The sequence below is a fragment of the Convolutriloba macropyga genome, chromosome 1 (genome assembly GCF_964194025.1).
Source record: "Convolutriloba macropyga chromosome 1, txConMacr16.3, whole genome shotgun sequence".
NCBI classification, from domain to species: Eukaryota; Metazoa; Xenacoelomorpha; order Acoela; family Convolutidae; genus Convolutriloba; species Convolutriloba macropyga.
The window spans coordinates 84104559-84120506 of record NC_134468.1 but is presented as its reverse complement, the minus strand read 5'-3'; the positions used below and the strand labels follow the sequence as shown (position 1 = coordinate 84120506).

The window sequence follows — 15948 nt, the reverse complement described above, 5'->3', positions numbered from 1 at the left end:
TATTAGGTTCGTCTGATAAGGAAAAGTATCCCAGTTACCAATTTTGTATGGTTTTGTGGAGTTTATTGGGCTATTTTTATCTGTAAATGGCCGAACCACGGAAAAACAAATCTTTTCTGAAATTTAAGTATTGAGTGGTGTTTTTTGTAATTGAACACGTTTTCCGGCTGGCTTTAAACGTTTTCTGGACAACATTTAAGATCGAGAAGCCAATTGTGTCAATTAATGGGGTCAACTCAACAATTTTTCTTTTTTCACGATTTCATCAAATTTCTGTGGATGTTGTTTTATGTCAAAACACACAAAACATCATAGCCTTCATGGTGAGGTGGGAAATTTTTTCCCACCTCACCATGAAGGTTTGCCGTGACCTAGAACGTGCAAGTGGACCAGAATTACACCCACAAATACGCCGGGAACGCTGTTTCACGTTGTTTTACGTCGGTTTCAGAGATCTTGGGCTTCGATTTTCGCCCAAAAAATGGGGTACAGAACAGTATTTTTTTAATATCTGCTAAAGTACTGGACCAAATTAAACGGGAATGGTCGCATTTTGTTGGCACTGAACCCCTCTTGGTTGCAGTATTTGGTTGGTTTCCCAAATCGGCCTAATCAAAAAGTTATTAATGTTCAAAGTTGAAATAGTTCGAATTTTCGGGCTATTATGGGTGACCCAAATTTCGATACAACAAAACACGCGATTTTCCCAGCAAGTGTTAGTGTTTTAGAATCCCCAGTTAGTAGGGAGTCTCTCCATATATATTTTATATGGTATTTTATGTAGTTGAGGTTGTCAATTTTGGCTCTGAATGGCGGTCACCTCGCTTTTTGGTCATTTGGTACGGTACCTTATAATTGCTATAACTCCTCGAAGAATGTACCGATTGGGCTAATTTTTTAATATGATGCGTATCTCAAGCAGTGCTCCAAACTGTATTAAGGGGGTTCATTTTGGTTCAGCCGTTTTAGAGAAATTGGCCAGTAAACTTGCCCTCGGTGTTCGCCCCAGAAGCGGTTGACACCATCCGTTGACACCATCCGTTGACACACCTTGAAGCTCTGAACTATGTTACAAATCTTAGTGTTTTAGAATCCCCAGTTAGTGGGGAGTCTCCCCATATATATTTTGTATGTAGTTTTACGTAGTCCAGGTGGTCAATTTTAGCGAAACCTGCGCCGTACTTGTCCTATTTAGTCATTTGGTACGGTACCTTTATGTTGGAATATCTCCTCGTAGAGTGAACCGATTTTTGATCTGTTTATTGATTTGAACTCAGCGTGAGCCGTACTTGAATCCCTGTAAATGGCCTTTTGTTTCTTTCAGCCGTTTTCGAGAAATTGGCCAGGACACATACCTCCATTTTTACCTATTCGTGTCCGGGTACATTTCAGGTATGTACATGTTAGACCAACAAAAAAGCCGAATTTAGCCCCGCGAATTGGTTCTTTAGACTCCCCTGATAGTGAGTACTCTCCTCATATATGTTTTATAGTGCGTTTTCTGTAGTTCAGAAGGTCAATTTTAGCTCTGCAGTCAGGTCACCACGCTTTTCGGTCATTTGGTACGGTACCTTGTAATTGCTATAACTCCTCGAAGAATGTACCGATTGGGCTCATTTTTTGATATGATGCGTATCTCAAGCAGTGCTACAAACTGTACTAAGGGCGTTTATTTTTGTTTGGCCGTTTCAGAGAAATTGACCAGTAAAGTTGACCTTGATTTCACCTCTAGAAGCGTTTGACAGGACTGGGTCCGGGTCTCGTCACGTTGAATTTCGTCACTTAAGATATAAATTAAACTGTTTTGAATAGCCGGTTTAACGCAGAATCCGAATATGTATACTTTATATAGCGTTTTTGCAGGTTTAGATGGTCAATTTTGGCTCTGCAGACCGAGTACTCTGCTTCTTTGGCCATTTGGTACGGTACCTTTATGTTCGAATATCTCCATATAGAGTGAACCGATTTTTGATTTGTTTGTTGATTTGAACTCAGCTTGAGCCGTACTTGAATCCCTGTAAATAGCGTTTTGTTTCTTTCAGCCGTTTTTGAGAAATTGGCCAGGACACATACCTCTATTTTGGCCAATTCGTGTCCGGTACCTTTGCTGTATGTACATGTTACACCATCAAAACTCGCTATTTTAGACTCCATATTTAGTTCGTTAGATTGCTCCGATAATGGGGATTGTCCCCATATATATTTTACAGGTGGTTATAACGAGTGGTTATTGGTTATAGTAGAGAAACAGGACCCGAAATGTGTCATTTTGATCGTTTGGTACGGTACCTTTATATTGAAATAACTCGTCGTAGAGTGAACCGATTTTTGATCTGTTTCTTGATTTGAACTCAGCTTGAGCCGTACTTGAATCCCTGTAACTGGTGTTTCTTTTCTTTCAGTCGTTTTCGAGAAATTAGCCTGGATAGATACCCCTATTTTGACATTTGGGCGTCCGGTGTGTTTCACGTTTCTGTTTAGGAAAGTGTGAATATAGTGAATTTGGCTGTATGCATTGGTGCATTGAACTCCATTTGTGATGGGGAAACTCCTCATATATACTTTGTATAACGTTTTCAGGGTTGCAGGGGTTCAATTTTGACTCTGCAGGTGACCCCCCCAACCCCCTGAAAATATGCCCAAAATTCAGTAATCTCATTTGGAATTTTGTTAAAATTGTGTTTATACAGTTGATTGTAAGCTCCCTAGATGCCATATTATGTGCAGATACTAGTGCGCCGGGGTTGTAGCTAGGTTTTTGGTCTTTTGGATGGTGTATTTTGGCTCTGCAGACCACCTATGGCGCACCCCCATATGGAGCATGGCGCCACCTGTGGTGATCATAAAAATGTGTTCATGACGTTGTTATACTGTATATATACGGTCATGTAGACTCCAACTAAGGCACTGAATATTATGTCAAAGTGTCATTTTCGAGGGTCAAAGATTGAGTGTCACATATGTGTAATTTTGACACGTGTCATTTTGGGCCCAATATGGGCCTGTATGGGTGTGAATATTCTGCTGAAAATGTCTTTATAAGCGTGTATAAACATAAAATTCTTGCTCGACAGGCTAATTATGATGTCTCAAGGGTCACTTTAAAGTTTCAGCTTCATGTGTGGAGGTTTCGTGATGACACTTATATGAAATTGTCCTATCCGGGTGTTGGTAGTCATTTAGGGCAGGTAGTACCCCCCAATGCGTGTTTAGCGTACGTTTGGAATCCAGTACCCCACTCATCTCACTACAGGGCGCCTGTAGACAGCATCTGGCTGTATGGGTGCTCGTTTTGCGCTTTTGGGTTAATGTGGGGTTGATAGATTCATGTCACACCGCTCTAATGAAATTTATAACTGACATTCATACTTAAAGTACTTTGCTTAAACCTCTTGAGTAGTTGTTGATACCTTCTGTGCACCATTGGAGCGTTATTGGGTCATGCACTGTAGTGTACTAGTGTACTTTCGTGCTCCTTATCCTTGCTCACAATAATCGTATAGCTTAAAGATGTACAATGCAATTTTTCAATCAACTTTCCGCGATCAAATGATATTTCGTTTTTAATCGCCCAATAAAAGTATCTGTCGACTAACCTACAGTCCAGGGTGGCTCATGGTTTTTAAACTATAGACCATTTAGTTTGGTTGACCCTTGTGGTACCAGAGCTTGAAGAGAAATGCTGTCAAACTTCAAATAATTTTACGAAAATGTGAGGTTGCAGAGCGCTCCTTTTAGTATATCGTGCTTGAGTAACCATAATAGAGATTCACCTATTGTTACTGATCGCTCCTGGGCAGTGGTTTTGTGCAGTAAAACTTGGGTCGGAGTGTGTTGCTTGAAAACTGGCAGAAACTTTTGGTTTGGGAGAACTTTGGGTTTTTTTCGCAGCAATTTTTTTTGACGCCAAACATTCTTTTATGAATTTGCTGTAGATAGAACATAGGCGCAATTACTCTAACATTTGCCTCCCGTCTCCATGCAAGCTTGGGCTGTATATCATAGCTTTACATAACTTAATAGTTGTTTGGTCTGAAAATTCTGGGAGTTTGAGAAAATTTTGAAAAACTTTCACAAAAAAAATTTGCAAATATTTTTCTCAAATACTCAAAAAGACACCTTGTGCTTTACACTGCTAGACTATGATATACGGCCCAAGCTTGCATAGAGACGGAGGCAAATGTTAGATAAATTGCGCCTAAGGTCTATCCACAACAAATTCATAAAAGAATGTTTGGCGTCAAAAAAAATTGCTGCGAAAAAACCCAAAGTTCTCCCAAACCCAAAGTTTCTGCCAGTTTTCAAGCAACACACTCCGACCCAAGTTTTACTGCACAAAACCACTGCCCAAGAGCGATCAGTAACAATAGGTGAATCTCTATTATGGTTACTCAAGCACGATATACTAAAAGGAGCGCTCTGCAACCTCACATTTTCGTAAAATTATTTGAAGTTTGACAGCATTTCTCTTCAAGCTCTGGTACCACAAGGGTCAACCAAACTAAATGGTCTATATTTTAAAAACCATGAGCCACCCTGGACTGTAGGTTAGTCGACAGATACTTTTATTGGGCGATTAAAAACGAAAAATCATTTGATCGCGGAAAGTTGATTGAAAAATTGCATTGTACATCTTTAAGCTATACGATTATTGTGAGCAAGGATAAGGAGCACGAAAGTACACTAGTACACTACAGTGCATGACCCAATAACGCTCCAATGATGCCCAGAAGGTATCAACAACCACTCAAGAGGTTTGAGCAAAGTACTTTAAGTATGAAGGTCAGTTATAAATTTCATTACAGCGGTGTGACATGAATCTATCAACCCTATATTAACCCAAAAGCGCAAAACGAGCACCTATACAGTCAGATGTTGTCTACAGGCGCACTGTAGTGAGATGAGTGGGGTACTGGATTCCAAACGTACGATAAACACGCATTGGGGGTACTACCCGCCCTAAATGACTACCAACACCTGGATAGGACAATTTCATATAAGTGTCATCACGAAACCTTCACACATGAAGCTGAAACTCTAAAGTGACCCCTGAGACATCATAACTAGCCTGTCGAGCAATAGTTTATTGTTTATACACGCCCAAAGACATTTTCAGCAGAATATTCACACCCATACAGGCCCATATTGGGCCCAAAATGACACGTGTCAAAATTACACATATGTGACACTCAATCTTTGACCCTCGAAAATGACACTTTGACATAATATTCAGTGCCTTAGTTGGAGTCTACATGACCGTTTATATACAGTATAACAACGTCATGAACACATTTTTATGATCACCACAGGTGGCGCCATGCTCCATATGGGGGTGTGCCATAGGTGGTCTGCAGAGCCAAAATACACCATCCAAAAGACCAAAAACCTAGCTACAACCCCGGCGCACTAGTATCTACACATAATATGGCATCTAGGGAGCTTACAATCAACTGTATAAACACAATTTTAACAAAATTCCAAATGAGATTACTGAATTTTGGGCATATTTTCAGGGGGTTGGGGGGGTCACCTGCAGAGTCAAAATTGAACCCCTGCAACCCTGAAAACGCTATACAAAGTATATATGAGGAGTTTCCCCATCACAAATGGAGTTCAATGCACCAATGCATACAGCCAAATTCACTATATTCACACTTTCCTAAACAGAAACGTGAAACACACCGGACGCCCAAATGTCAAAATAGGGGTATTTATCCAGGCTAATTTCTCGAAAACGACTGAGAGAAAAGAAACGCCACTTACAGGGATTCAAGTACGGCTCAAGCTGAGTTTAAATCAAGAAACAGATCAAAAATCGGTTCACTCTACGACGAGTTATTTCAATATAAAGGTACCGTACCAAATGACCAAAATGATCCATGGGGTTAAGGGGGTTACCTGCAGATTCAAAATTGAACACCTGTTAGTCTGGCTTTTTTTATATCCATGAAAAAGTTTTCTCTATTTGAGATTCTTTGCTCTTAAATATCACTGAAAAAGTGCTACTTCACTCTCTAAAAGTCTTTCGGTGAGTTGCAACTTTTTCTTAATGAATTCACTATTATTAATTCATAAATTTACCTCCATTTTCTCTTGGTAACTGTTGAAAACTGCGCGATCTGCCAGGGACGTGCAAAAAATGCTTCAATAACTTGAAATCGAATATTGTTTAGCTCGTGATGAGGTAAGAAATTATTTCTGTTTTTAAGCTATGTGTCAACGCAAGGTTTTTTTGTCTAGTCATGAGAAAGCCCTCTTTTTTGAATGTCTTCCATTGGAAATTTGTATTGTAGAAATGAGTGAGCAACCACAGTTTAATCCTCTGCTGCAAACCGACAGTCAAGAAGAAGGGGGGGTCTCTAATGTTTCTCTGGAAACGGTTGAAATTCCTGATGACTGGGTTTTCATCTTCTTCTTTGAGTCTGATGAAGCGTTTGCTCGCGTAGATGCATATTCAGCACGATGGCCTCTTTATATGAGCAATGCCGCGAAGCTTGCTTTAGCTGAAGGAGATTTAGTTGACATCAGGTGTGGGGGATCAGGCGAGTTGTATTCAACCGGAAAGCTGAAGTGGCAGGGGCCCAGGTCAATGAGTGTGCGCATTCTTAGCAATTTGTGCAGAGAATTTGCAAAGCAAAAAGGGCTAGAACGCGACGAAAGCGACTCTGATGATTTGGAATACTTTTACTCAGAATAATAAGAGCTTGTGGTCTGACAGGGACATAAGCGTAGTAAAACGACCCGATCAAATAGCTGAATGTTATTTTCGATCTAGTTGTTGATCATATTATTAACTGATCTCAATGTCTGTTTAAGGTAAAGTTTCACTAAGGTTTGTTTGATATATTTGGTTCTTCTCCTCAAGTAAAATTTTGATTGTTTTTTTTTCAACCGGGAAAAATACAGTCGCCACCTGAAGATGAGACAAAAGTTTTTGAGCGTTCAAAATCATTTAGTTAATGGCGTTTATTTTGCATCATCAGTGAGCTACTAAGAAAACTTTTTAGCAACTGCAATGACTAACGATCACTCAACTCTCGTTTCCGTGTTCGTTATTCAAATTCGAAGTGTACGCACATTCTGTTTTTGACAAGATTGTTCCATGCTCAGTTACTCAAAATTCTTCGATTTCAGATAATTTGAAACTTCTTCATACCCTCATTCTTTGCACTCTCACGATATCAAACTTCTCCATTATTTCTTCGGTGAGTGTGTTACCTAATTTAAGTTTGGTATATTAAGTAAGTTCTAACATTTCCTAATTGTTTACGAAAAAGTGCGATCTGTCAGGGACGCGCAAACTTTTTATTTATAAATTGCTTTCTAACGCCGCTAATGAAATTTTTGGAAATTGTTTTGGCGAATGATTTTTGTTGCAGTAATGAGTCAAACCGATAAGCAAAGTCTTAAGCGATCCGCCAGAGTGCAGGAGAAATCCAATGCTGCAGCGAACGTGTCGACGGAATCTATTGATGTGCCGGATCAATGGGTGTACATATTCTACTTTGATTGCGATGACACGTATATCCGAATCGAAGCGAATTCGCTGAGGTGGCCTGAAAAAATGAGAAATTCCAAAAAACTAAGTTTGTCCGAGGGTGATATTGTTGAAATTAAGTGTGGGCAACGCAGGGAAAAGAAAGAACAAGGAGAGTTCAAATGGCAAGGCACCAGGAAAGATAGTACGCGAGTACTTAGGGAAATGTGCAAAATGAGAGGAGCTGGCGTTAATGTGAGTCAGATTAAAGGCAGAGATTTTGAGCCAAACACGCAAGAAGTGCTGCAATCGCAATACGCCAGTGATTCAGAAACGGAACCTGAGTGCGAAAAACCGAGTCCGGAATACAATTGTAAGGTTCGGAAAACTGTACCGGAGGGAGATGATGAGGCCGATTCTCCTGATGAACCCGAATTGGAGCTAAATGAATTTAATGAGTACCTGAATTTCGTGCGAGCTAAAGAAAACAGGACTGGACAGGGTACTTCAAGTCAGGTTCCGCAAGGTGTTGGAGCAGAGATGAACACTCAAAGTAAAGATGACAATCTTGAGGTTAATATGTTAAAATTTAATAGTAAAGAATATTCTAAATGTAGGTAGACGATCTGTCAGGGACGTTCTGCCTTACACTTCCTCAAAATCAATTTTCTGCTAGAACAATAAATGCCTTGTTAGACTAAAAACGTTTAGGCTATTTGAGTATTAAGGTTTTTTTAAGGATTTCTCACCTGAAAGATTCCGTCAACTCATGGAACGAATTGAGGCCAGGATTGAGGCGAGCACGGAAGTAACAAGGCAGTTCATGAGCTTTGCAAGAAAAGCGATGGAGGAAATCAACAGGCTGCATGAGAACGCCCTGCGAAATAGAGATGACGTCGACGACGAAAATGGCGAGGAATTACCTGATGAAACTGAAGTTCTATTATTTAATGAGAAAAATCTTCTTGGTCTGGGCGGCAACACGTACCGAGAGAGGGCAATAATCATTGCCAACGAAATCTGGAGCGAAGACGAAAGAATGCACCTTTGTATCGAACCGAGAAAAGCTCTCTCTGGTGATCGAAAAGCTGCTGACGACGAACGTGCCGATATTTTGCGAAAGGCGATGGGAATGATCATGAAAAAAGATTTTTCGGAAGCGCGATACCGCAATATCCTTAGATATGTCAACCAGCAGGGAGTAGATCTCCAGAAGAAGAAGAAGAAGAAGAAGAAAGCCGAACAGGAGAATATACCGCCTGTAGATGAAAATTAATAAAGAGCTAGTGATCTGGCAGGGACATAAGCTAACTTCCAAATTTGTTTTCGATAAAGAAATTTGTTTCTAACTTCGTGTGCTTGATTTGTTCAAAGTTCTGTTACACGTATTCAGTTGCCCTTCTTTTGAGTTATATAAGGATCTATTGAGTAAATGTCTCAATTGCTAAAATTGTTTTTAGTTTGTAATACTCCTCGTTGTTTTTCACTCCCCTTCTTTCTCTTAAGCATATTTATTGTGTTATTCAAATGTTTACCTGTGGTGCATTAACATCAAGTATTTTGTTGTGATCTGACAGGGACGCAACCTCAAAACTTCTCATTTTTTAATGTATTTTGTGTATCAGGATCTATTGAGTAAATGTCTCAATTGCTAAAATAGTTTTTAATTTGTAATACTCCTCTTTGTTTTTCACTCCCCTTCTTTCTCTTAGGCATATTTATTGTGTTATTCAAATGCTTAACTGTGGTGCATTAACATCAAGTATTTTGTTGTGATCTGACAGGGGCGCAACGTCAAAGCTTCTCTCATTTTTTAATGTATTTTGTGTATCAGGATCTATTGAGTAAATGTCTCAATTGCCAAAATTGTTTTAAATTTGTAACACTCCTTTGCTTTTCACTCCTCTTCTTTCTCTTAGGCAAACTTGCTGTGTTCATTGCATAGTTTTTATCACGTTTTTGTCAATATGGAAATGCATTTTCAGAGTCAAACTTGGTCGGTTGCAAATTGGGAAATTGTAAACAAAAGGTAATTTTCCATTTTTTCAGAGACAAATCAGCAGAAGTTAAAATATTGGGGCAGGTAAATATATAAATACGTTAAGTTTTCAGCACGTCAGATTTTTTCCGTTTTTCACTTGTTTTTATTAGTGATAGAAATGAAGAGCACGAGAGTTAAAAATTCTACCAGCTCGAATTCACATCCTTGGCGCCCTACAGCGACCACAATTCTTTGCTTGAAGTCGATTGAAGAAGCTCTTAGAAGGCACAATGTTGTCCAAGTTGAAGCGAGAAATCAAATGCTTCAGATTTCAAGATGTTTGAGAAAAACTGTAAGTCTGGTTTCCCAAATTAGAAGTAAAAGTTTTTGACTTGCTTTCAAATTTGTTTAAGTTAAACGATTGTAGACAGCATTTTTTAACGTTTTCGTGAGTTAGTAATTCTAGAAACTGTGCAATGTTTTTTTAGAATGCAAGAGAAACGGAAAGAAAACGAAGGGAGTGTAGCTCTGTTTTGATTTACAACGGCAAAAACTTGCTCGCGTTCAGGGGATCTCGAGATGACTATGCGGGCTTCGGAAGATTTCTTGCGAGATCAATGTTAACAAGAGAGGAAAGGGAGAAAACTTGTTGGTTTGCTCAGCGAGCGACACAATAAGGGCGTTTACCAGCCTCTGAAGATGAGCAGAAGGTTTTCAGAGGTATAATAAGTGATTTTTCACGTCTGTGAAAATGTGAATGTAATTTAAATAGGTGTTTTTTAGAGGCTGTGAGAAGATTTTGTGGAGACAGCCTGTACGCTCTGCGAAGAGTTAACGATGCTGCGAACTCTGTTGGCATTCATGAGCGGAACGAGAAAATTGGCTCAAAATGAAGTATTCTGTTGTGATCTGACAGGGACGCAACGTCAAATCATCTAATATATGTTTTGTATTTTGTAACGCTTTTGTTAGTGAACCTAATCTTTTGTCTTAAGTTTATCTGACCCTTCTGGAAAAAAGTTGTTTCGAGCAATAGAATTTTTAAACTTAGAATTTCTCTTTAGAATTGTCTCAAAAAGCTGTCAATTCCTATCATTCATTTGGGCGAGCTTTGTCAATCCTAACCTTAGATTGGATCTCTGAGAAGTCTACAACGTTCTTATTTAGGTGCGATCTTAGAAGTAATTGTTTTTGACTTGCTTTCACATATCTTTAATACAAACGGTTGTAGACGTTTTTTTTGTAACGTTTTCCTGAGTTGAACGAGAAAATAGCATTAAAATAAAGTATTCTGTTGTGATCTGACAGGGACGCAACGTCAAATCTTCTCATTTTTGTTTTTTTTGTAACGCTTTTGTTATTGAACCTAATGTTTTTTTAACGTTCCTACACAGACAGTAAAAAAGTCCAAATTTTATCAGATCCCTCGTGAAAAAGTTTGGTTAAATTTAAAACTTTTTTAGAATTATGTCTCAAAAAGCTGTCGATTTCTATCATTCATCTGGTCGGGCTTTATCAAACTTAACATTAAAATGGAAGGATCTGGCAAAAATTGATTCTTCACTGACTTCAAAATGGGTTGACTCAGCTGGTTTGTCATCACACAAGATAGTCGTAGAGGGATGCTTGGTTGGAAACGAGGACAAAAATTTTGTGCATGGGTTTCTAGATGGCGAGTATGGGAAAAGCATGATGTCTGTTGACTACAAACCAGTAAGTTATCTACCGAGTGGTTCCTTTGATCAGATAGGTTTATTTGCAAAATCGGAGATAGAGAAAGGTGCGGTTGTTAATGGAATAATTGGTGTGTTGGCGGAACTTGTTGAAAGTGAGATTATTGCCGGTTTCAATGATGTTTCTGTGTTGTACAGTAAGCTAAGGAATGTTCAGTGGTTGATGTTGGGACCCATCTCCTTTGTTAACGCGTCTTGCAGACCAAATGTTGAATACCGCCAGAAAGGTAAAGTTGTTTACTCTGTTGCTTTAAAAAATATAGCTACTGGAGAAGAACTTTCTGTTTTCTATAATCGACATTTTTTCGGCCGGTTTAACGTAGATTGCCTTTGTCCGTTCAAAAAAGAGCATGGAGATCCTTGCCCAAGGGATCCAGAGCCACTTAGAAAACGTATAAAGATTGCAGATGCTGCCGATAGTTCTACACCTGTTAACCTTAAGCAAGATAGCCTACATGAAAAACCAATAAGAAAAATTTTTATCGAAAAACTCCCTCCTAGGCGTATGCTGTACGCAAATTTTGAATCAACACCTATCGTTAGCGAAGAAATTGAGGAATACTTAAGTTACGATTCTTTCTTTGGTGAAATAGAATTGACCCCTAGTCCGATTAAAGATAATAATTCTCCTGCAGTACTTACCAATTCATCAATAATAAGCGCCCAAGACTCCGATTTGAGTGAAAATGTTAAATTAGACAATGTTGTCTGCTCAACGCCATTGAGGCTTGATGTGTTTGAAGAAGATGAAGTTCAGGAAACGATAGAATCCCCGCCGCCTACTTTTCTTTACTTGTTTCAGGATGAACGAACTTCATTGTTTGACGGCAGCCCAACATCTACAGAAAGTTTCATGAAAGAGTTTGAGTTGCTTTCAGATAAGCATAGGTTGTCAAAAGTTGCGCGAGATGATTTTCTGAAGCTCTTTGCTAAAAGTTTGCCAGTACCAAATAATGTGTTTTCTAAATTAACGATTCCTGTTCTACCGACAATTTCTACCGAACGTTTTGAATCTGCAAAATTCTGTTCTGTCGATATAAAGACCCAATTAGAATTAATTTTCAGTAAAAATGTGGCTTATATTAATAGTTCCTGGAGTAAAGAAGTTTCATGGAACAATAGTTGGAACTTCTGCTCAGCTCCTGAGATACAGCTTGTTTTAAACATTGATGGAGCCCCTCTATTTAAGTCCTCTAAGATCTCTGTCTGGCCGGTGTGGGTGCAATTTTTTAACTTACCACCTAAGTTGAGAGGCTCTTTTGCAAATATGTCGCTTTTAGGTCTTTGGCATGGCAAAAGTAAACCTGAGTTTTCTAAAATGCTACCGCTCATTCTATTTGAGTTGGAGTCTTTGAATGAAGCAAAAATGAGTTTGAATGATCTAGGTGCGCTTAAGTTTCGAATAAGGTCAATTGTAGCCGATATGCCTGCTAAAGCTTGTGTTCTTTGCATGATTCAATTCAACGGTTACTCATCGTGTCCTCATTGTTATATGAAAGGCTTCGCTCAAAATCATAGAATGCTGTTTCCTGTTAATAAGAGTTTTAAGCTGCGTGAAAACGCCGACTTTCAAGCTTGTGGTTACATTGCTGAAAAAACGAAAACAACTAAGTGCGGTGTCAAGTCCTCTACTCCCTTAAACAGCGTTTTAAGTTTACCATGGGAATGCCCTGTTGATCCCATGCATCAAGTTTTTCTCGGTACAGGTAAAGTTCTTACTAAATTAATGGTTTCCTTGACCAAAGGTGTTATGCTAAGAGATGCTGAAAATTTGCTGAAGAGTGTTAAGATACCTTTTGACATCCAACATAGATTGAAATCGTTGTCTGATATTAAGTTTTGGAAGGCATTTGATTTTAAAGTTTTCTTCTTTCATGTTGGACCCCTTGTCTATAGAAAAATAAGCGTTCCAAGAAAATACTACAAAAGTTTTTGCCTTCTTTCAATAGCGATCAGGCTTTTGTCAGAGGTAGAGCCCAAATCAGATGAAATTGAATCTGCAGGATCTTTAATTGAGGAATTTTTTGATCATTTTCTAGAGCTTTACGGAGAAGATTCACAGTCTTTCAACTTTCACACCATGCGACATCTTTGTGAACAAGTAAAACGAAACGGACCTCTTTGGTTTTTTCGGCGTTCTGCTTTGAGTCAGCTAATCATAATTTATTAAGCGCTGTACAGGGCACTGTTAAAGAACCTGAAGCCATAGTCGAGCAGTTTATTAAACACCAAGCGGCCGTGGAAAAAATTGAAAAATCAGACACTTATAAATGCTTAAAAGGGTTGACTTTGGTGGATACTGAAACAGTTCAATTTTGTCAAGAGTTTAATGTAGATTTCTTTTTTTCGAGATACATCAATGGGCGCGGTCAGTGTTTTGGCTCACTTTCTTACACCAGATTAGGAAAAAATTTAAGTGAATGTATCTTTCAGCTGTCGGACGGCCGTTTCTTTTTTGTTAGAACTTACTTCTCTGGCCCAGAGGGAATTTTTGCAGTAGGGAGATACAGCAAATATGTGAATGAAGTCGATGTGGCACATTCAAAAAAAGCTTTGGGTTCTTCTTTGAACTGTTTGGACTTGATTCTTGGGCAAAAGTTGGGGTTTATGATATAAAGTATAAAACTGTGGTTTTTTGCGAAGGTTCCTTGACTCTCGTGAGCGTTATCAAAGAGGGCTTTGAACATAACTAGACAAAAAACTTTGCTGTTTTGTGGCTGCTTTTGTGATTGTTTGAAAACTGAAATAATTGAAAAAAAAACAGACTGAGCTGACAGGGCCGGTTTGTACTGAAAATTATTATTGATATAATCACTAAGTTAGATTTTTGTTTAGTGGGTCCATCGTAATAATTGGCGACAGCAATCTGGTGCGGTTGGAGGATCAACTGTTCGCTGATAACTTACTGGCTCCATACCCCATCACTCTTCATTGTAGACCTGGTTTGCGTGCAGTGCACATGGATTCAGAGGATCTTGTATACTGCGCTAAGTTTACGCATTGCATTATCAACCTAGGGAACAATGATATCTCTAACCATCCCACAAAATCATGGATAGTTGCCGAAACCCCACTCAAAACTGCGGCTAGATTAGGTGGTTTTGCTCAACAACTCAAATCCAAAAATGTTGATGTTAAAGTGATTGGCTTGCTTCCAAGGCCTGATGTGCATATCAAGTTGGTATCTGAGACAAATCAATATCTCTCTGGTTACTTTGGTGTTGACTACGTTGGTCCGAGATATATTCATGAAAATCATTTTTTCACACCTAACAGACCAAATGACCTGGCACATCTAAATGACGATGGACAAAAAAGAGTTCTATCACTCTATCTAAGAATTGTGCGTGACAGGTTCAAATTCCAGCCTTCGGAATAAGTTAGGTTAGGTTGCTGTCACTGGCAAAGATAATCAAAGATTTAAAAAAATGGTTCAGATAAAATATGTCTCTGAGAAAAGCAAAGAAAACAAACGTGAAAAAATCTTCAAAAAATTTAAAATTACTTCAAACAAACAAAAAAAACAATATTTTTGCTTGGTATGTTAATGCTGCTTCAATTATCTGAAATGACCTAATAAAATTTGAAAAATACTTAAAACGAAAAAAATAAATTGAAACTACAAAAACGATAAAAAATGAAAATGACAAAAAAAACCAAAAAAAAAATTAATACCTTTCTTCTGCTTGCTTGTTACTTTAAACTTTTGCTTCAATTGTCTGAATTCCTATAACAATTTTTAAAAAATATTTCAAAAAAATAATTTAAACGACAAAAACAAAAAAAACTAAGAACTTCCAACTGCTTGCTTATTATGTTAATGCTGCTTCATTTATCTGAAATATCCTAATAGAATTTGAAAAATACTTTAAAACGAAAAAAAGAATTGAAAACTACAAAAACGAAAAAAAAAATTGAAAACGACAAAAACACCAAAAAAACTAAGAACTTCCATTTGCTTGCTTGTTATGTTAATGCTGCTTCAATTATCTGAAATAACCTAATAAAATTTGAAAAATACTTCGAAACGAAAAAATAAATTGAAAACTACGAAACGAAAAATTGAAAACGACAAAAACACCAAAAAAAACTTCCATCTGCTTGCTTGTTATGTTAATGCTGCTTCCATTATCTGAAATAACCTAATAGAATTTGAAAAATACATCAAAACAAAAAAAAATTGAAAACTACAAAAACGAAAAAAATTTAAAACGACAAAAACACTAAAAAAAATTAAAGACCTTTCATCTGCTTGCTTGTTACGTTAAACTTTCGCTTCAACTGTCTGAATTCCTATAACAATTTTGAAAAATATTTCAAGAAAATAATTAAAACGACAAAAACAAAAAAAACTAAGAACTTCCATCTGCTTGCTTATTGTGTTAATGCTGCTTCAATTATCTGAAATAACCTAATAAAATTTGAAAAATACTTCGAAACGGAAAAATAAATAGAAAACTACGAAAAAAAATAATTAAAACGACAAAAACAAAAAAAACTAAGAACTTCCATCTGCTTGCTTATTATGTCAATGCTGCTTCAATTATCTGAAATACCCTAATAGAATTTGAAAAAAACTTCAAAACGAAAAAAAAATGAAAAACTACAAAAACGAAAAAATTGAAAACGACAAAAACACCAAAAAAACTTAGAATTCCATTTGCTTGCTTCTTATGTTAATGCTGCTTCAATTATCTGAAGTAACCTAATAAAATTTGAAAAATACTTCGAAACGAAAAATTAAATTGAAAACTACG

At 37.7% G+C, this 15948-nt stretch overlaps 2 protein-coding genes across 3 annotated transcripts in view; one reads left to right on the top strand and one right to left on the bottom strand.

Annotated features, from left to right (window-relative positions):
* LOC142352245 (uncharacterized) overlaps positions 1-15948 on the bottom strand; it is a 123234-nt gene that overhangs the window by 10027 nt on the left and 97259 nt on the right. The gene's annotated exons all lie outside the window — the stretch shown is intronic.
* On the top strand, positions 5969-14531 carry LOC142352234 (uncharacterized). 2 transcript variants are annotated; one of them, XR_012760995.1, is made up of 2 exons: positions 5969-6028; positions 14027-14531. XR_012760995.1 is itself a non-coding variant. In XM_075404699.1 (2 exons), the coding sequence occupies exons 1-2, from the start codon at positions 10926-10928 to the stop codon at positions 14087-14089; spliced, it is 309 nt and encodes a 102-aa protein (XP_075260814.1). In that variant the 5' UTR covers position 10925; the 3' UTR covers positions 14090-14531. The 2 variants fall into 2 exon arrangements, 1 of the variants encoding a protein (XP_075260814.1); XM_075404699.1 differs by lacking the exon at positions 5969-6028 and adding an exon at positions 10925-11171.

Excerpts from the sequence above, each read along its gene's own strand:
- LOC142352234 (XM_075404699.1), top strand. The coding sequence starts at position 10,926 with ATGTCTCAAAAAGCTGTCGATTTCTATCATTCATCTGGTCGGGCTTTA. Across the intron at positions 11,172-14,026 it reads TGTCTGTTGACTACAAACCA|TGGGTCCATCGTAATAATTG; the intron begins GTAAGTTATCTA and ends ATTTTTGTTTAG.